This window comes from Oncorhynchus mykiss, chromosome 18, assembly GCF_013265735.2.
Source record: "Oncorhynchus mykiss isolate Arlee chromosome 18, USDA_OmykA_1.1, whole genome shotgun sequence".
Taxonomy (NCBI): domain Eukaryota; kingdom Metazoa; phylum Chordata; class Actinopteri; order Salmoniformes; family Salmonidae; genus Oncorhynchus; species Oncorhynchus mykiss.
This window is the reverse complement of record NC_048582.1, coordinates 7125542-7148858: the sequence shown is the minus strand read 5'-3', so window position 1 is coordinate 7148858 and position 23317 is coordinate 7125542. Positions and strand designations below refer to the sequence as shown.

General features: G+C 42.7%; 2 protein-coding genes across 3 annotated transcripts in view; both read left to right on the top strand.

Moving 5' to 3' along the window:
* Window positions 1–8424, top strand: part of nhsb (Nance-Horan syndrome b (congenital cataracts and dental anomalies)) — a 158093-nt gene extending 149669 nt beyond the window's left edge. The window contains exons 11-14 of the mRNA XM_036951558.1: window positions 22–129; window positions 284–2939; window positions 4312–4441; window positions 6474–8424. Of these exons, the coding sequence (XP_036807453.1) occupies window positions 22–129; window positions 284–2939; window positions 4312–4441; window positions 6474–7131 (3552 nt within the window). The 3' untranslated portion in view covers window positions 7132–8424. The remainder of the gene's footprint in view (window positions 1–21; window positions 130–283; window positions 2940–4311; window positions 4442–6473) is intronic.
* Window positions 8425–15108: 6684 nt separating this feature from the next.
* The window catches only part of LOC110527179 (retinoic acid-induced protein 2), a 29487-nt gene continuing 21278 nt past the window's right edge, over window positions 15109–23317 (top strand). For both annotated transcript variants that reach the window (XM_036951534.1, XM_036951533.1), the window contains exon 1: window positions 15109–15255. The gene's annotated coding sequence lies outside the window, so the exon portion shown is untranslated. The remainder of the gene's footprint in view (window positions 15256–23317) is intronic.

Here is a 23317-nt window from a genome sequence, read left to right as displayed (position 1 = left end):
TTATTATAATTATTATTACAGGGCCAGGGTCATAGGTCCAGCTCCTTCACCTCCTCAGCCACTGACCAGCTGGATGATGCAGGGGTCAGTACTGCCAGCGAGGGAGAGTGGACCTACCCTCAAGACCAGGTACCACTGCTATTTAGCAATATAGACTCCCCTCTCCTCTCCCCTCTCCTCTCCTCTCCTCTCCTCTCCTCTCCTCTCCTCTCCTCTCCCCTCCCCTCTCCTCTCGTATCTTGTCTCCTCTTATCTTATATAATGTTATGTTATCCTGTTCTAGGCTGATCAGGACCAGCTGTGTAGTCAGGACTTCAGCCCCAGGCGTTCGTCCAGGGGGGACCAGACCAGGATAGACTTCACCAGCATCAGCAGCTACGACGGCTTCTCAGACCGAGCTCCCCCTACTGCTGCAGCAGACTCCCAGGGCTTCTACTCATCCTCCATGCACTTTGACTCCATGCAGGGCCAGAGTTACAGGAGCTACATGTACAACTATGCAGCAGTGGGCTCTGGCGCTGACTGTGGCCAGGGTAATACTGTGGGCACTACGCCTGGTGAGGGAGAGGGCATGGCTGGGTATCCTCCTCAGTCCTCTGACTACAGGGGAGCCACCCTGACGCTAGGGAGGCCGTGTCGTCCGCTGAAGAAACCAAAGGTCAAGCCACTCCCACCAAAACGGAGCTCATCGCTGAAGGAGACGTGTAGCGCTGGTGCTCCAGAGAACGTCCCCCCTGAGCAGGGCGATGAGCAGGGCGATGAGCAGGGCGATGAGCAGGGCGATGAGCAGGGCGATGAGCAAGGTGATGAGCAGGGCGACCAGGACCAACCAAAGATTCATAGTAGTGGGCAGACCCAGACCCTGAACCTGCCCATGTCTTCCAGAGACAGAGAGATGAGGCTGCAGCTGGACATGGCCAGCCCGGGGGAGGTGGAGAATCCTGGGTTAGAGGCTGAGGCGGTGGGTGGTGGTGTTGCCTGGGGGATGGGGAGCCCCAGGAGCCCCAGGACTGTGGAGATGACGGAGCCCACCTCGTTCGGGTCCACTGACACTCACTCCTTCAAGGACGAGGGCGCCGTTCAGTCTGACTATGCAGACCTCTGGTTCCTCAACGACTTGAAATCCCAAAATAACCTGGACCCCAACGGCTCCTTGTCCAACTCCAGCACTGCTACGGGTACTACTGTTATTGAATGCATCAAGTCGCCGGTGGGCAGCTCCTCCTCTCCCGGGGGAGAGACCCAGGCGTTGATGCATTCCTCCGGCTCTGGTTCCAGCTCCTCCAGGCCCACCTCCCCTCCGCTTCCCCCCGGGGATGGAGACTTCAAGCTGGGCTCTCCTGAGAAGCTGGCCGGCCTCGCCTCGCCCTCCAGCGGATACTCCAGCCAATCCGAGACGCCCACGTCTTCCTTCCCATTAGCGTTCTTCCCCGGCCCACTCTCTCCGACCAGCGGGAAACGGAAACCCAAAGTCCCCGAGAGGAAGTCTTCTCTATCCTCGCTGCAGCACCAGGCCCAGACCCAGTTCTCTAGCTCGGCCTCTGGGTCCTCCTCTTCCTGTTCCTCTTCCTCTTCCTCGTCATCCAGGAAGGACTATGACTTCCCGGCTCCACCCACCCAGCTGGACTTATGTTCTCTTCACAGCGCCCATGGCAGCCGGCCGTTACCCACTCTGGCCCACCGGACCCACATGCACACGCTGCACCAGAACAAGCAGAGGGCAGCAGCAGCAGCAGAGGCCCGGGCCACCGCGTGTAACACTGCAGCCGCTAACGCTAATGCTAGTGCTAAAGCTAGTGCTAACGCTAAAGCTAGTGCTAACGCTAGTTCTAATGCTAACGCTAGTGCTAGTGCTAACGCTAGTGCAGCCCCCTCTGGGTTTATCAATGGATCCACTCTGACTCCAGAGGCCCCACTTGCTGCCAACCCCATGGCCCTGGCCATCACCCCCACTGTACTGCGCTCCGTCCAGCTACGTTCCATTGGCCACAGGGCCACCGATGGTTCTCAGCCCCAGGCCCGGGGCCAGGCTCAGGGTGCTCAGGGCCAGGAGCCTCCACCACCACCACAAGCATGGGCCCACGAGGCTTCAGGGGCCCCTGCCACCAGACCCAAGATGCCCAGTGTAACCATCGTGACCCCCCACTCTGACACCAACACCAGGCCCCTGCCACCCAGGAGACCCATCGCCCAGAAACCCCCACCACCACTGACCCAGGACCCCCACCACCCTTCTCAGGAGCACCACCACCACTCTGTACCCCAGCCCCACCCCACCCCCATGCAGCACCCGGACGGCCCCCCGACCTATGAGAGCCTGGCCAGGCACCGGCAGGACCGCTACAGCCCCGGAACCTTCTGGGCAATGACGGCGTTCCGGACGCGGCCTGCGGAACCTTTGGAACTTGAGGAACCCACGCACCGAGCGCCACCGCCAACTCCGGAACCCGTGATTCCTACTACACACCCGGAGTGCCACGTGCTAGGGGAACGGATAGAGGATGAAGAAGACGAGGAGGAGGAAGAGCACGATAGAGAGATATCAAGGGTTATGAGTCATAGTCAAGGCCTCATTAGAGAATATCGAGAATATCATCAAAGAGATCATCCAAGGGAACCACCGACGTACGAGACGCTAGAGGAGTCCCACTCATATCAGTCCCAGTCACATTATCACAGCCAGTCACAGACACACTCCTGTCACAGTCAAATGGTCCAGAGGTGGGACTTGGGCCCAAGCAGCGGTCCTGACAAAGTGCCCGGTGTAACGGGGGAAGCAGCACACCCTTACTCAATCAGCCACGTGATAGATCTCAGAGGTCGGAGTGGAGAGGACCGCTATGAGATGACATCATCAGGGGTTCCTACCAGAAGTGCCTCTCAGGATAACAGCAGAGATGACTCCACCACACCGGACACAGAGGACTACTTCAGCAAAGGTCAGTCTGGATTGGTCGATTTTACTTGTACTTTACTTAAATATTATGCGTTATGCGGAAATCCCTCCGCCATTTCCTGGTTGCAAAAATTCGAACAGTTCGCCTAATTTCAGTTTATGTGTCACAACAAGCAAATATAGTGTAGAGAATCATTGTGTCGTCTAAACCGCTGTGAAATATCTTTTCCATCACCAAAAATGTAGTATTTTCAGCTGTTTGAAACTGGTGGACAAAACCACAAGTAAAAGACGCAAAAACGGGAAGCGTAGAAATAGAGCACATAGAACAGATATATACGACTTATATACGACGATTTTGTCGGGTCACCCAAAAAGTGACGTATTGCAGCTTTAGTACTTTACTTATAACTTTATTTTACTTTGAGACTTTTTAACAATTAAATGTTTTTGAATTGATGTATTAATTTAAGAGACTTATAATCCCCTTCCTCTTCCTTGTGTTGTGGTCCTCTCATCTCTAGAGTCTTTAATGACCTATAAGGAATGTGATCAGATCACTTGTGTTGTGGTCCTCTCATCTCTAGTCTTTAATGACCTATAAGGAATGTGATCAGATCACTTCTGTTGTGGTCCTCTCATCTCTAGAGGGTTTAATGACCTATAAGGAACGTGATCAGATCACTTGTGTTGTGGTCCTCTCATCTCTAGTCTTTAATGACCTATAAGGAATGTGATCAGATCACTTCTGTTGTGGTCCTCTCATCTCTAGAGGGTTTAATGACCTATAAGGAACGTGATCAGATCACTTCTGTTCTGGTCCTCTCATCTCTAGAGGGTTTAATGACCTATAAGGAACGTGATCAGATCACTTCTGTTGTGGTCCTCTCATCTCTAGAGGGTTTAATGACCTATAAGGAATGTGATCAGATCACTTCTGTTGTGGTCCTCTCATCTCTAGAGGGTTTAATGACCTATAAGGAATGTGATCAGATCACTTCTGTTGTGGTCCTCTCATCTCTAGAGGGTTTAATGACCTATAAGGAACGTGATCAGATCACTTCTGTTGTGGTCCTCTCATCTCTAGAGTCTTTAATGACCTATAAGGAATGTGATCAGATCACTTGTGTTCTGGTCCTCTCATCTCTTTAAAAAAAAATTTACCTTTATTTTACAAGGCAAGTCAGTCAACAAATTCTTATTTTCAATGACAGCCTAGGAACAGTGGGTTAACTGCCTTGTTCAGGGGCAGAACAACAGATTTGTACCTTGTCAGCTCAGGGATTTGCAACCTTTCGGTTACTAGTCCAACGCTCTAACCACTAGGCTACCCTGCCAGGTTGAATGACCTATGAGGAATGTCATCAGATCACTGGCATGGTATTCCCTATAACCTCCTGTTCCTGTTCCTCCAGAGTCTACTAGTCCCAGTGATAACTCCCTCTCTCCTCTGACTGACGAAACAACCAAACCTGATGATGATGTTGTCTTCATGTCGCCCAGCAAATCACGTACTACTGAAGACCTGTTCGCCATGATCCACAGGTCACTTTCAATTCACTTCAAATAACTGTATTATTTTTGACTCACTGGGTTATAGCTGTACTTGTCATAACCGATATTATCATTACATTTATCTGTCACTATCTTCATTTCAGTTCAAAAGATCTTCATTGTTTTCCAAGGTTGCAGAAAATTACAAACAGAGAAACAGAGAACACACATTGAATGCATCAGACATCAGAACCACAGCAGAAACCCATCAGACATTAGAACCACAGTAGAAACCCATCAGACATTAGAACCACAGCAGAAACCCATCAGACATTAGAACCACAGCAGAAACCCATCAGACATTAGGACCACAGCAGAAACCCATCAGACATTAGAACCACAGCAGAAACCCATCAGTCATATGAACCACAGCAGAAACCCATCAGACATCAGAACCACAGCAGAAACCCATCAGACATAAGAACTACAGCAGAAACCCATCAGACATAAGAACCACAGCAGAAACCCATGAGACATTAGAACCACAGCAGAAACCCATCAGACATCAGAACCACAGCAGAAACCCATGAGACATTAGAACCACAGCAGAAACCCATCAGACATCAGAACCACAGCAGAAACCCATCAGACATAAGAACCACAGCAGAAACCCATCAGTCATATGAACCACAGCAGAAACCCATCAGACATTAGAACCACAGCAGAAACCCATCAGACATAAGAACCACAGCAGAAACCCATCAGACATTAGAACCACAGCAGAAACCCATCAGACATCAGAACCACAGCAGAAACCCATCAGACATATGAACCACAGCAGAAACCCATCAGACATTAGAACCACAGCAGAAACCCATCAGACATTAGAACCACAGCAGAAACCCATCAGACATCAGAACCACAGCAGAAACCCATCAGACATTAGAACCACAGCAGAAACCCATCAGACATTAGAACCACAGCAGAAACCCATCAGACATTAGAACCACAGCAGAAACCCATCAGACATTAGAACCACAGCAGACACCCATCAGACATTAGAACCACAGCAGAAACCCATCAGACATATGAACCACAGCAGAAACCCATCAGACATTAGAACCACAGCAGAAACCCATCAGAAATTAGAACCACAGCAGAAACCCATCAGACATTAGAACCACAGCAGAAACCCATCAGACATATGAACCACAGCAGAAACCCATCAGACATCAGAACCACAGCAGAAACCCATCAGACATTAGAACCACAGCAGACACCCATCAGACATAAGAACCACAGCAGAAACCCATCAGACATTAGAACCACAGCAGAAACCCATCAGACATTAGGACCACAGCAGAAACCCATCAGACATCAGAACCACAGCAGAAACCCATCAGACATCAGAACCACAGCAGAAACCCATCAGACATAAGAACCACAGCAGAAACCCATCAGACATCAGAACCACAGCAGAAACCCATCAGACATTAGGACCACAGCAGAAACCCATCAGACATCAGAACCACAGCAGAAACCCATCAGACATAAGAACCACAGTAGAAACCCATCAGACATCAGAACCACAGCAGAAACCCATCAGACATTAGGACCACAGCAGAAACCCATCAGACATCAGAACCACAGCAGAAACCCATCAGACATTAGGACCACAGCAGAAACCCATCAGACATCAGAACCACAGCAGAAACCCATCAGACATCAGAACCACAGCAGAAACCCATCAGACATTAGGACCACAGCAGAAACCCATCAGACATCAGAACCACAGCAGAAACCCATCAGACATTAGAACCACAGCAGAAACCCATCAGACATATGAACCACAGCAGAAACCCATCAGACATCAGAACCACAGCAGAAACCCATCAGACATTAGAACCACAGCAGAAACCCATCAGACATCAGAACCACAGCAGAAACCCATCAGACATATGAACCACAGCAGAAACCCATCAGACATCAGAACCACAGCAGAAACCCATCAGACATATGAACCAGCAGAATGGGCTATGAAATGTCCTGTTTACCTGAACCGTGTAACACTCTCCTATTCTAGGTCCAAGAGAAAAGTCCTGGGCCGTAAGGACTCTGGAGAGCTGAGTGGGAAGAGCCGTCTGTGTCCTCCTCCAGCTGCCGTCGTTCCACCTGCAGCTATCCTCCCAGCCATCCCCCCTCCGCCCCCTCTCATCATCCCCCCCGCCCCAGCCCTCTCCACCCTGACCGCGGCCGGGACCCAGCGCACCCCAGGACCCATCTACCGCAGCGCCAAGAAGTCCAGCACCTCCAACGAGGAGTTCAAGCTGCTTCTCCTGAAGAAGGGCAGCCGGACTGATTCCAGCTACCGCATGTCTGCTACAGAGATCCTCAAGAGCCCCATCGCCCCTAAGTCCCCTGGGCACCCCTTGGCTGCTGAGGGCCAGGTCAGGTACCCCAGCGAGGAGCCCCCCTCTCCCCTGCAGGAGCCATCATTGCAGGCGGCTGGGGAGCAACTCTTCCCCCCCAGCCTCTTCCCCAGGCCCAGTTCAGACAGCTTCAGCCCTAAAACACCCCCCACGTCGGCCTCGTCCAGACAGGGGCGCTCCCGGATCCCCCCTGCAGCCAATAGTAGTCGCTACAGCACCCGTAGCCGGCTCTATACGGCACCCATGCAGGTCATATCAGAGGGGGAGACTGAGAACTCAGATGGGAGTCCCCATGATGATCGCTCCGCGTAATGATCGCTCTGCTCAGTGCAGAAACATGTACCCTAATCCTTATTTGGTGTGCTACTTTTGACCAGGGCCCATATAAGGAATAGGGTGCCACTTGGGACGTAGACATATTTATATGGATCTGGTTCAGTGCTGTTACTGTTCTTATCTACTGAGTACTGACGGATACACAACTCAACCAAGAGGGTATAACCAGAGAGAAGACTACTCTGGACTACCTGCCTGGGGATTTGATATCTTGGTGCAGAACTGAAGAACACAACTTTGTGTTTTGTTCAGAGTGTAAAGAAAGAAAAAAATAATGTTCTTGTTTTGAACTTTGAACTCCCTTTTTAAATAACCCAAGATCCTGTATTGAGTGAAACGTGGACAAGAGGAGAAACATGGAGCGGTAAGACAACCTGTGTGTTGTGTTGGAGCAAATGGAACATCCATCGTCATTTTTTATCTTCTTGGATTGTTGGATGACTTGTATGTCGTGTCCTAACGTGACCCTAAAATAACTGCTTTCCGAAAGAATTGCATTTCTCTCTACACTTTTACCCAGAGGACAGGTCATTATTTCAACCATAAACCAAATGTTCCCCGTCGACAAAAATGAATAAGCTATATGTTTTGTATTGCTACCGCCCCAACACAAAACAATGGACTGTGATCATTATTGACAACCATGTGTCAAAGTATTGTTCTACCAAGAGTGAGTTAACAACACACATAGGTCAACATGCCATCCTCACATAGATAAACTACATGTCAAGAAATAGGAATGACCTATGACCCTAGAAGAGCTCTCAGTGCAGGGATTCCTGGCAGGGACACATAAGGGAAATATTTGGTCTTGTTGAATGGATGTGGTGCAGATGTCAAGGTGTCAGAGATGATGGGACACTCGTGCTGTGGCCTTTCTGCAGCTGGAGGGCCAAGCATGCCGGGGATTCACCGACTACTCTAGAGGAGATATTTACGACTATTAAAACAAACAAAGAGAGAAAAGCTATGGAGGGTCTTTACCACTAATGTTTGGCTAGCTAGCTGGGATTGGGTTTTCAAAGCCTAACTTCTCCTTTGCACTTCGGCATCATGAATTCTTCAAGAATATTCCATGAGAAAAATAAAACTAATCTTATAAATGGAAAATTCCTATTGTGTATATTTGTATTGAATATAAAAGAACATAGCTATATGAAGTGACTTACAAAATTTTTTTAACGACACAAACCCATCATTTGTAGCAGAGTGGATTGGTGACGTAGAAATAGATAAACTACATTCTAGAATGACTAGATTCTGTTTCTATGGGGGTAGGTGGGGGGGGGGGGGGGGGGGGGGGTGCAATCTTGACATAGAAATAGAATAACTACATTCTAGAATGACTAGATTCTGTTTCTATGGGGGTAGGGGGGGGGATGCAATCTTGACATAGAAATAGAATAACTACATTCTAGAATGACTAGATTCTGTTTCTATGTGGGTAGGTGGGGGGGATGCAATCTTGACATAGAAATAGAATAACTACATTCTAGAATGACTAGATTCTGTTTCTATGGGGGTAGGTGGGGGGGGGGGGTGCAATCTTGACATAGAAATAGAATAACTACATTCTAGAATGACTAGATTCTGTTTCTATGGGGGTAGGTGGGAGTGGATGCAATCTTTCCGTAGTTCCGTAACATCAGTAGCCAGGGGCACGTCACAAAGCCCAACACATGAATCATACAACCTTATTAAGAGAAACAACAAATCATCTATCCTTGTGAAAATATCGGTTGAATCTTTAAGATTTCACTCAAATATTACGCTTCAGGTTTTAAAACTAATTTACCACAACAAATGGGTTATACATTTTAAGTAATGACATTCTGGTGAACAGACCAATCTTGAAGAGTTGTGTTTCTACATTGAAAAACAAACTGTAGATCAATGAAGTCACTCAGTGTGTTCTATGAATACCTCTGCAACCATATTACTGTATGTTTGTACAGATCTAACATAGAGATACATAGATAAAAGGACAACTGTTACTCAGCGAAATTTGAATGGCAGAACTAACTGAACTGACACTGTGTACGAGGTTACAGGAGGAAACAAGCTGTGAACTGATTAGACTTTGACATGAATTAATACCTGTTGCTGCAGAGCACTGTGGTGTTCGTTGTTTTATTAGTATTTTCATCTATCGCATGCAATAAACAAAAGAACACCATATCATTTTCAAGAGGGGAAATATCTGTTAGAGATACTACCACCAGAAGAGATATCGAATTTTCAGTTTCATTTTTGAATATGTAAAGTTGGGTGTAATTCAATATATGTACAAAATGTTTGACAATTCTGTTTTTGTATAGTTGTGTTCATGGACAGGGGGGGGATCTTGTACTGTAAAATGAACAAAAAATTACTGGACAATCAAACAGAGAATTTGGAAAAACGTAAGAAAGCTATAAGAGTACGTAGGTTCCAGGTAAGGGATGAGTACGTTCTGGAGTTAGTTATTACGTAAGTTCCAGGTAAGGGATGAGTACGTTCTGGAGTTAGTTATTACGTAAGTTCCAGGTAAGGGATGAGTACGTTCTGGAGTTAGTTATTACGTAAGTTCCAGGTAAGGGATGAGTACGTTCTGGAGTTAGTTATTACGTAAGTTCCAGGTAAGGGATGAGTACGTTCTGGAGTTAGTTATTACGTAGGTTCCAGGTAAGGGATGAGTACGTTCTGGAGTTAGTTATTACGTAGGTTCCAGGTAAGGGATGAGTACGTTCTGGAGTTAATTATTACGTAGGTTCCAGGTAAGGGATGAGTACGTTCTGGAGTTAGTTATTACGTAGGTTCCAGGTAAGGGATGAGTACGTTCTGGAGTTAGTTATTACGTAGGTTCCAGGTAAGGGATGAGTACGTTCTGGAGTTAGTTATTACGTAGGTTCCAGGTAAGGGATGAGTACGTTCTGGAGTTAGTTATTACGTAGGTTCCAGGTAAGGGATGAGTACGTTCTGGAGTTAGTTATTACGTAGGTTCCAGGTAAGGGATGAGTACGTTCTGGAGTTAATTATTACGTAGGTTCCAGGTAAGGGATGAGTACGTTCTGGAGTTAGTTATTACGTAGGTTCCAGGTAAGGGATGAGTACGTTCTGGAGTTAGTTATTACGTAGGTTCCAGGTAAGGGATGAGTACGTTCTGGAGTTAGTTATTAGTAAAAAGATCCAGGGTGAAATCCTTGTGAGAGTCAGATGATTTGAGCTTGAGATGGGACGGGAGGTAGGATGGGTATGTGCATGCGTGTGCACTTGTGTGTGTATGTGTGCGTGCGCATCTGCGTGTGTGTATGTATTACGTGGACAGTGAGCAGAGCAGGTAGAGGTAGGGTCGTCGTTAGGTAGGGCAACGCACTACAATTCCTCCCTGTACTCTTAGAAAAAAAGGTGCTATCTAGAACCTGAAAGGTGTTTTTCGGCTGTCCCGATAGGAGAACCCTTTGAAGAACCCTTTTGGGTTCCAAGTATAACCCTTTTAGTTCTAGGTAGAACCCTTTTGGGTTCCAAGTATAACCCTTTTAGTTCTAGGTAGAACCCTTTTGGGTTCCATGTAGAACCCTTTCTACAGAGGGTTCTACATGGAACTTAAACGGGTTCTACCTGGAACTAAAAAGGATTCTCCTATGGGGAGAGCCGAAGAACCCTTTTGGAACCTTTTTTTCTGAGAGTGTGTGGTATAATTGTGTTAACATTCTATTTCATCTTATCGTTTTACAAACTGTTGGACTATAAAACTGCAGCCATTCATTTGCCTGGTGTTGAAATGCCATACTATATATATCTAGGCGTTTGGTGAACCTTTCTGTGGTCAAAATGACACAAAATGGCTGGTTAGACACTGGGGAACATTGGGGAACATTGGGGAACCAAGAGACAGGTACCTCTCTATGCATTGTGTCTCTCTTATAAATGTAGATTATGGTGCGACAACTTGCCAGGATCTACAAGATGACATTCATTAATGACAATAATTATACAGCATTGTATAGAAACTATTTTTAATCACAGGATATTTTATCCAGAGAGTTATTTTATTATCATATTGAATAACCTAGAAGAGGAATGAAGGTGAAACTGAAAGACATTTCATATCAGAGTCTATAATAATATTATGATTGAACTGAACTGGCTGATGCTAAACGTGACGGTGCATTCTTAGAATGCATCCCAAATGGCACCCATATTCCCTACCTAGTGCACTACCCCATAGGGCTCTGGTCAAAAGTAGTGCACTACATAGGGAATAAAAGGGGGCCATTTCTGACTCAGTCTTAGAATATGAACGTTAAACTATATGGTGTCAAAATCCACCTTGGGTAGATATTTGGGATCCTCTGAAGTCATTTTTAATTGTTCATGTGGATTAGTAACAGTAGTTTGACATAATCTGTATGCAGCCAAAAAAATATATAGATTATATTTTGATGATTTGTGTTCCCATTGCAAGTGTCTTTCAACTTTCGGTAAAGTAGCAATGTAGCCATTTCCCCCCCAGGCCAGGCCCCACAGACTAAAGACATTGGTTCGTCTGAGTCCAGGCCCCACAAACTAAAGACATTGGTTCGTCTGAGTCCAGGCCCCACAAACTAAAGACATTGGTTTGTCTGAGTCCAGGCCCCACAGACTAAAGACATTGGTTCGTCTGAGTCCAGGCCCCACAGACTAAAGACATTGGTTCGTCTGAGTCCAGGCCCCACAAACTAAAGACATTGGGTCGTCTGAGGCCAGGCCCCACAAACTAAAGACATTGGTTTGTCTGAGTCCAGGCCCCACAAACTAAAGACATTGGTTTGTCTGAGGCCAGGCCCCACAAACTAAAGACATTGGTTTGTCTGAGGCCAGGCCCCACAGACAAACGTTTTCAAATAAGAAACTATTGCCTGCCTTTCCCTGAGACATATCCAATGTGTGTAACAGGGTGATTCCATTTAAATTCCAGTCAATTCAGAAAGTAAACCAAATTCTCAATTCCAATTCCAAATTTCTCCTCTTTGAAAATCATTGGAGACAATCGGATTTGGAATGTCAGTTTACTTCCTGAATTGACTGGAATTGAAATGGATTCGAGCCCAACCCTGAAGTGTAATAACCCAACACAGAAGTGTAATACCCCAACACAGAAGTGTAATACCCCAACACAGAAGTGAGAGCCAGAGGTAATAATCTTCTCTTGTTTGCATTGACCCAGACACCTTTTAACCTCGGATACAACAAAAAAATACTGTTTTACTCTGAGACATGATTCCCTGAAGTTTAAAAAACAAACAAAAACATATTCTCCTATTGCACTGGTATAGTGGAGCTTGTGAAGTGTTTTCCTTTTTACTGTAACCTGAAGTTATATTGATGATGATATGTGATGATTTGTGTAAAAGACTGTATTTCCCCTATTGATTAAAATATATTATACATGGTTCATTAATTTAGGATGCATGATCAGGATAGCACAGGCCATGCTTCTGCCAAAGTGTTTCAGAGAGTCAGAAGTGTACTGGAAAGAACCAACACACACACAAAAAAAACGATTTTGAAACTTTAAACATTAACATTAAAACATGAAAAACCTACTTTAAAAAAAGGCTGAAAAACAAAAGCAACTATTTAAAAGGATGAGTGGTACAGTGTAACTGGCTCGGGCGGTACAAGATGCTCCTGGCTCAAAGCTGGAACATAACCGATTACATCACCCTTTTTGTATTTTTGTACAAAACTAAATGTAAATAGTAAACCTTTTTAAAAATGTTGCAAAGATCTTTTTTCCTTTTTTTTTGTAAAATATTTTCAAAAGTTTACATGATTAATTAATGAATTAATTCCAAGCCTTTGTATATTTTGGAGCTGTGCAACACTATTTCAGTCTTGTATTTATTTTTTGGGTAAACGTGAGACCTCCATTGACTGCATTATATCGTATTGATTTGACAGCTCATCGGACTGCTCAGCGACTGGGCATAGAAAAGGACAATAAATGTGACTGCGTTTGAAAAGAAACATGTGGTGTCCTTGTACGTCCTTCACGTCACACAGGTCGTGTGTGTGTGTGTGTGTGTGTGTGTGCGTGTGCGTGTGTGTGCGCGTGCGTGTGCGTGTGTGTGCGTGTGCGTGTGTGTGTGTGTGTGTGTGTGTGTGTGTGTGTGTGTGTGTGTGTAAAACGCTAGCAGAGATCACACACACACACTGAGAATGTATCCCCTCGCTGTAAGTCTGTTGTAAGTCACTCTGGATAACAGTATCCGCAGAGGCACTTTCTTTCATTGCTTCTCAGGTTCAGTGGAGAGAATGTCTAGAGGCCCCACCACCAGTAGATGGCGATGTGTCGTTGCTGTGGAGTTTAGCCAACAGACAGGAAGACCTGCACTGTATTGCCAGGTCCCATCCACTGTGAGGCGATCTGCTTTGAGGCCCTGTCCCTTGCCTCTCTGCTGAGCAGACCTGGCAGAGTGAAGGGAATGCATTGGGACAGGAAGTGATGGTGGTTGATGTCTCACTGCCTGTCTGTCTCCTGACATAGTCTATCTCCTCACCCATAGCCTGACCTGTCTATCTCCTCACCCATAGCCTGACCTGTCTGTCTCCTCACCCCTGACCTGTCTATCTCCTCAGCCATAGGCTGACCTGTCTGTCTCCTCACCCATAGCCTGACCTGTCTATCTCCTCACCCATAGCCTGACCTGTCTGTCTCCTCACCCCTGACCTGTCTATCTCCTCAGCCATAGGCTGACCTGTCTGTCTCTTCACCCATAGCCTGACCTGTCTATCTCCTCACCCATAGCCTGACCTGTCTGTCTCCTCACCCATAGCCTGACCTGTCTGTCTCCTCACCCCTAGCCTGGCCTGTCTGTATCCTCAAAGACAGACTCTGAAAGGTCTATTGTTTCATAGTGGGCCTTTAAAGACTGACCCACCACTGTGACCCCCTCACAACTCAACTTCTAACCCCCAGGATGCACCCAGATGACCAGCCAACAGTCCTGAGCTGAGGCCCCTATCCACCACCAACATCACCACTACCACTTCTAAACCCCAGTTGGGGAAAATCAATTCTCAATTCACCCCATTTAATCCCCCATGGAGCTGAGCCTTCAAACAGTTCACTGAACTGTTGTGTCCTGTGTTCCATTCTCTGGGGTAAGAATCTAAGAACTCCCTCCCCTTTCCAACCCTTCACCCCCCCCCCCCCCCTCTCCCCCATCACCACTGATGTCTTACTTGAGGAAAGTGACAATCAAACTGAAGTCATTGTCCACATTTAAAACAGTCAGAATAGGGGAAATGAACTGTCGGGCCGTCATGCCTTAAACCTTTACAGAATACTACAACTATTTGATTTTCCTCAAAGATGTGCTTTTGAATAACAAAGACAGAAAACGTGACCTGCTTTCCCCTCACACATTCTCCTCTTAATACATCTGGGAAACACATATATGGGCATGTCAGGTGTTGATAATAACTTAGTAAAGCCAATGGTTATGGTGGAAATGATGCATTTACACATGATAGGTGGAATGTTAATGGGACACGGTTGGGTGAGCCCAGTCAGGCATCCAGACTATATAACAACCTATTACATCCAGGAAGACATTTCCATGCATTTGACCCAGGACAGCTACAAGGCCATCCCATGACAGGAATGTCAACAATAAACGTTCACACAAATTATGCTTACCATAAAATAAATGTAATCATTTGGATTAATTTTCTATAGAATAGAATAGATATAGCCTATGCTTTGCCATGGAAATTATATATATTTTTCTGTCAGGATAGGCATTATTGTTTATAAATTATTATATTTTGTAGTTACATCTGTTTGACAGCGTTCCTTATAAACCTGATGTACTATAGCCTATGCTTCATAGACTATGAAAAATAACGGTTTGCTCGCAGGGTGAGGACAGCTCTCTCCTGTCAAAATACTACGTACCGGAGAAAACCGAGGACACCGTCTGCGCGCGCGCAGCCTCGCTGTCACAGGACTACCGCCTTTCTCCAGGGAAGAAACAGTTTTTTGGGGGGGCTGGCTACGGTCTCTACGTTGTAGCGTCGGGACACTGACGATTTAACATCGGGCATAGCATCAACACGGGCTCTTCTTGTATGGTAATGGCATCTATCTTTGTTCTAATTTACCTTGAAATGATGGTCGGTCGACTGTATAGTTTCTAAAAGGCGAGAGGCCGAAATTGCATGGCTGAATGGCAGTGATAGGCCATCTCGTATTTGGAGGAGCAGAAAATGATGGAATGAGCCACATATGAACCCTAATTAATGACACCTATTCATTCCGACGTGATTACATTGTTCTGCACGCGATCGTTTATATAAGGCCAGCTTTCCTGCTATGCAGTTGGGATGGACAAATTATTATGGGGCTTTATTGGGGTCGTCACATATACTGTAGTCTATACAGAAATAACGGGTCTCATCATTACACGGTAATACCATATACACACATGTGGAGACATAGTCATAGACATACATTCTACATTAAGTGGAAAATAGCCTAACAATTCTGTCTTTATTTGGGAGGCAAATGCCAACGCGTCATTAAGAAATTTAATGTTATTTATTGGGTAGACCTGACCAATGCTCCCACAAATTATTTGTATAACACTGATATCATTCTAGTAAATGTTTATTTTAAATTTTTAATTCAGACAGTTATGATTTGCTTATCATGATGTCTATATTTAGTAATATATACGTAAACACATCTAAAGAAAAGAAAGTCTCTAAATAATTGAATGTAGGCCTTTGTAACTAAAGATAACTGTTTAGTGCCCCCCACCTGTCCCTGTGGTGATTTGGTCCAGCAATATGTCCAAACAGCTGTGGTACTGTGTAACCCTAGAGGCCCTCGGGGACCCCTTGGGGGACGCCTTGGAAACGATTAGACGGATCACAGTAATTATACATTACAGGACAACCCAGGTGACACACACATTATATTGTCATCCATACCATTGTCTAATTACAGTAACTATTGTCCTGATGGCTAAAGCTACAGGATAAACGACAATATAGCTCAGTGGTTAAAGACTACAGGATCAAACCCACCTACCGCTCAGTCGCTCAGCAACAGAGATATCGTGATGAGACTAGAGGTAGATTGGGACTGTAAATAAAATAGCCTAATCCACCTATGGCAAATGTGATCTGTGGCAGACTACTAGAGGTTATATGATAAGAAGTTGGTACAGAGATAATCTGTGGCAGCCTGCTAGAGGTATTGATAAGAAGTTGGGACAGAGATAATCTGTGGCAGACTACTAGAGGTTATATGATAAGAAGTTGGTACAGAGATAATCTGTGGCAGCCTGCTAGAGGTTATATGATAAGAAATTGGGACAGAGATAATCTGTGGCAGCCTGCTTGAGTTATTGATAAGAAATTGGGACAGAGATAATCTGTGGCAGCCTGCTAGAGGTATTGATAAGAAATTGGGACAGAGATAATCTGTGGCAGCCTGCTAGAGGTATTGATAAGAAATTGGGACAGAGATAATCTGTGGCAGCCTGCTAGAGGTATTGATAAGAAATTGGGACAGAGATAATCTGTGGCAGCCTGCTAGAGGTATTGATAAGAAATTGGGACAGAGATAATCTGTGGCAGCCTGCTAGAGGTATTGATAAGAAGTTGGGACAGAGATAATCTGTTGCAGACTGCTAGAGGTTATATGATAAGAAGTTGGTACAGAGATAATCTGTGGCAGACTACTAGAGGTATTGATAAGAAATTGGGACAGAGATAATCTGTGGCAGCCTGCTAGAGGTTAAATGATAAGAAATTGGGACAGAGATAATCTGTGGCAGCCTGCTAGAGGTTATATGATAAGAAGTTGGGACAGAGATAATCTGTGGCAGCCTGCTAGAGGTTATATGATAAGAAGTTGGGACAGAGATAATCTGTGGCAGCCTGCTAGAGGTTATATGATAAGAAGTTGGTACAGAGATAATCTGTGGCAGCCTGCTAGAGGTATTGATAAGAAGTTGGTACAGAGATAATCTGTTGCAGACTGCTAGAGGTTATATGATAAGAAGTTGGGACAGAGATAATCTGTGGCAGCCTGCTAGAGGTATTGATAAGAAGTTGGGACAGAGATAATCTGTGGCAGCCTGCTAGAGGTATTGATAAGACGTTGGTACAGAGATAATCTGTTGCAGACTGCTAGAGGTTATATGATAAGAAGTTGGTACAGAGATAATCTGTGGCAGACTACTAGAGGTATTGATAAGAAATTGGGACAGAGATAATCTGTGGCAGCCTGCTAGAGGTTAAATGATAAGAAATTGGGACAGAGATAATCTGTGGCAGCCTGCTAGAGGTTATATGATAAGAAGTTGGGACATAGATAATCTGTGGCAGCCTGCTAGAGGTTATATGATAAGAAGTTGGTACAGAGATAATCTGTGGCAGCCTGCTAGAGGTTATATGATAAGAAGTTGGTACAGAGATAATCTGTGGCAGCCTGCTAGAGGTATTGATAAGAAGTTGGTACAGAGATAATCTGTTGCAGACTGCTAGAGGTTATATGATAAGAAGTTGGGACAGAGATAATCTGTGGCAGCCTGCTAGAGGTATTGATAAGAAGTTGGTACAGAGATAATCTGTTGCAGACTGCTAGAGGTTATATGATAAGAAGTTGGTACAGAGATAATCTGTGGCAGCCTGCTAGAGGTATTGATAAGAAGTTGGTACAGAGATAATCTGTTGCAGACTGCTAGAGGTTATCTGATAAGAAGTTGGGACAGAGATAATCTGTGGCAGCCTGCTAGAGGTATTGATAAGAAGTTGGTACAGAGATAATCTGTTGCAGACTGCTAGAGGTTATATGATAAGAAGTTGGGACAGAGATAATCTGTGGCAGCCTGCTAGAGGTGTTGATAAGAAGTTGGTACAGAGATAATCTGTGGCAGACTACTAGAGGTATTGATAAGAAATTGGGACAGAGATAATCTGTGGCAGCCTGCTAGAGGTTATATGATAAGAAGTTGGTAAAGAGATAATATAATACTTCTGATAGCATGTTTGATTTGTTTTGAAACTAGAATATATCAGATCTATCTCCTCTTCCATACATAATATATCAGGTCTATCTCCTCTACCATACATAATATATCAGGTCTATCTCCTCTACCATACATAATATATCAGGTCTATCTCTACCATACATAATATATCAGGTCTATCTCCTCTACCATACATAATATATCAGGTCTATCTCTACCATACATAATATATCAGGTCTATCTCTACCATACATAATATATCAGGTCTATCTCCTCTACCATACATAATATATCAGGTCTATCTCCTCTACCATACATAATATATCAGGTCTATCCCCTCTACCATACATAATATATCAGGTCTATCTCCTCTACCATACATAATATATCAGGTCTATCTCCTCTACCATACATAATATATCAGGTCTATCTCCTCTACCATACATAATATATCAGGTCTATCTCCTCTACCATACATAATATATCAGGTATATCTCCTCTACCATACATAATATATCAGGTCTATCTCTACCATACATAATATATCAGGTCTATCCCCTCTACCATACATAATATATCAGATCTATCTCCTCTACCATACATAATATATCAGGTCTATCTCCTCTACCATACATAATATATCAGGTCTATCTCCTCTACCATACATAATATATCAGGTCTATCTCCTCTACCATACATAATATATCAGATCTATCCCCTCTGCCATACATAATATATCAGGTCTATCTCCTCTTCCATACATAATATATCAGGTCTATCTCTACCATACATAATATATCAGGTCTATCTCCTCTACCATACATAATATATCAGGTCTATCTCCTCTACCATACATAATATATCAGGTGTATCTCCTCTACCATACATAATATATCAGGTCTATCTCCTCTACCATACATAATATATCAGGTCTATCTCCTCTACCATACATAATATATCAGGTCTATCTCTACCATACATAATATATCAGGTCTATCTCCTCTACCATACATAATATATCAGGTCTATCTCCTCTACCATACATAATATATCAGATCTATCTCTACCATACATAATATATCAGGTCTATCTCCTCTACCATACATAATATATCAGGTCTATCTCCTCTACCATACATAATATATCAGGTCTATCTCTACCATACATAATATATCAGATCTATCTCTACCATACATAATATATCAGGTCTATCTCTACCATACATAATATATCAGGTCTATCTCCTCTGCCATACATAATATATCAGGTCTATCTCCTCTACCATACATAATATATCAGGTCTATCTCTACCATACATAATATATCAGATCTATCTCCTCTACCATACATAATATATCAGATCTATCTCCTCTACCATACATAATATATCAGGTCTATCTCTACCATACATAATATATCAGGTCTATCTCCTCTGCCATACATAATATATCAGGTCTATCTCCTCTACCATACATAATATATCAGGTCTATCTATCTCTACCATACATAATATATCAGGTCTATCTCCTCTACCATACATAATATATCAGATCTATCTCCTCTACCATACATAATATATCAGATCTATCTCCTCTACCATACATAATATATCAGGTCTATCTCTACCATACATAATATATCAGGTCTATCTCTACCATACATAATATATCAGATCTATCTCCTCTACCATACATAATATATCCGGTCTATCCCCTCTACCATACATAATATATCAGGTCTATCTCCTCTACCATACATAATATATCCGGTCTATCCCCTCTACCATACATAATATATCAGGTCTATCTCCTCTACCATACATAATATATCAGATCTATCTCTACCATACATAATATATCAGATCTATCTCCTCTACCATACATAATATATCAGATCTATCTCCTCTACCATACATAATATATCAGGTCTATCTCTACCATACATAATATATCAGATCTATCTCCTCTACCATACATAATATATCAGGTCTATCTCTACCATACATAATATATCAGGTCTATCTCTACCATACATAATATATCAGGTCTATCTCCTCTACCATACATAATATATCAGATCTATCTCTACCATACATAATATATCAGGTCTATCTCCTCTACCATACATAATATATCAGGTCTATCTCCTCTACCATACATAATATATCAGATCTATCTCCTCTACCATACATAATATATCAGGTCTATCTCCTCTACCATACATAATATATCAGGTCTATCTCCTCTACCATACATAATATATCAGGTCTATCTCTACCATACATAATATATCAGATCTATCTCTACCATACATAATATATCAGGTCTATCTCCTCTACCATACATAATATATCAGGTCTATCTCTACCATACATAATATATCAGGTCTATCTCCTCTACCATACATAATATATCAGGTCTATCCCCTCTACCATACATAATATATCAGGTCTATCTCCTCTACCATACATAATATATCAGGTCTATCTCTACCATACATAATATATCAGGTCTATCTCCTCTACCATACATAATATATCAGGTCTATCTCCTCTACCATACATAATATATCAGATCTATCTCTACCATACATAATATATCAGGTCTATCTCCTCTACCATACATAATATATCAGGTCTATCTCTACCATACATAATATATCAGGTCTATCTCCTCTACCATACATAATATATCAGATCTATCTCCTCTACCATACATAATATATCAGATCTATCTCCTCTACCATACATAATATATCAGGTCTATCTCTACCATACATAATATATCAGGTCTATCTCCTCTACCATACATAATATATCAGGTCTATCTCCTCTACCATACATAATATATCAGATCTATCTCCTCTACCATACATAATATATCAGGTCTATCTCTACCATACATAATATATCAGGTCTATCTCCTCTACCATACATAATATATCAGGTCTATCTCCTCTACCATACATAATATATCAGGTCTATCCCCTCTACCATACATAATATATCAGGTCTATCCCCTCTACCATACATAATATATCAGGTCTATCTCTACCATACATAATATATCAGATCTATCTCTACCATACATAATATATCAGGTCTATCCCCTCTACCATACATAATATATCAGGTCTATCTCCTCTACCATACATAATATATCAGATCTATCTCCTCTACCATACATAATATATCAGGTCTATCTCTACCATACATAATATATCAGGTCTATCTCCTCTACCATACATAATATATCAGGTCTATCCCCTCTACCATACATAATATATCAGGTCTATCTCCTCTACCATACATAATATATCAGATCTATCTCCTCTTCCATACATAATATATCAGGTCTATCTCTTCCATACATAATATATCAGGTCTATCTCTACCATACATAATATATCAGGTCTATCTCTACCATACATAATATATCAGATCTATCTACTCTACCATACATAATATATCAGGTCTATCTCTACCATACATAATATATCAGGTCTATCTCCTCTACCATACATAATATATCAGGTCTATCTCCTCTACCATACATAATATATCAGGTCTATCTCCTCTACCATACATAATATATCAGGTCTATCTCCTCTACCATACATAATATATCAGGTCTATCTCCTCTACCATACATAATATATCAGGTCTATCTCCTCTACCATACATAATATATCAGGTCTATCTCTACCATACATAATATATCAGATCTATCTCCTCTTCCATACATAATATATCAGGTCTATCTCCTCTACCATACATAATATATCAGGTCTATCTCTACCATACATAATATATCAGGTCTATCTCCTCTTCCATACATAATATATCAGGTCTATCTCCTCTGCCATACATAATATATCAGGTCTATCTCCTCTACCATACATAATATATCAGGTCTATCTCTACCATACATAATATATCAGGTCTATCTCCTCTTCCATACATAATATATCAGGTCTATCTCTACCATACATAATATATCAGGTCTATCTCCTCTACCATACATAATATATCAGATCTATCTCCTCTTCCATACATAATATATCAGGTCTATCTCCTCTACCATACATAATATATCAGGTCTATCTCTACCATACATAATATATCAGGTCTATCTCCTCTACCATACATAATATATCAGGTCTATCTCCTCTGCCATACATAATATATCAGGTCTATCTCCTCTACCATACATAATATATCAGGTCTATCTCTACCATACATAATATATCAGATCTATCTCCTCTGCCATACATAATATATCAGGTCTATCTCCTCTACCATACATAATATATCAGGTCTATCTCCTCTACCATACATAATATATCAGGTCTATCTCCTCTACCATACATAATATATCAGGTCTATCTCCTCTACCATACATAATATATCAGGTCTATCTCCTCTGCCATACATAATATATCAGATCTATCTCCTCTACCATACATAATATATCAGGTCTATCTCCTCTACCATACATAATATATCAGGTCTATCTCCTCTACCATACATAATATATCAGGTCTATCTCCTCTACCATACATAATATATCAGATCTATCTCCTCTACCATACATAATATATCAGGTCTATCTCCTCTACCATACATAATATATCAGGTCTATCTCCTCTACCATACATAATATATCAGATCTATCTCTACCATACATAATATATCAGATCTATCTCCTCTACCATACATAATATATCAGGTCTATCTCCTCTACCATACATAATATATCAGGTCTATCTCCTCTACCATACATAATATATCAGGTCTATCTCTACCATACATAATATATCAGATCTATCTCTACCATACATAATATATCAGGTCTATCTCCTCTACCATACATAATATATCAGGTCTATCTCCTCTGCCATACATAATATATCAGGTCTATCTCTACCATACATAATATATCAGATCTATCTCCTCTACCATACATAATATATCAGATCTATCTCCTCTACCATACATAATATATCAGGTCTATCTCCTCTACCATACATAATATATCAGGTCTATCCCCTCTACCATACATAATATATCAGGTCTATCTCCTCTACCATACATAATATATCAGGTCTATCTCCTCTACCATACATAATATATCAGGTCTATCTCTACCATACAT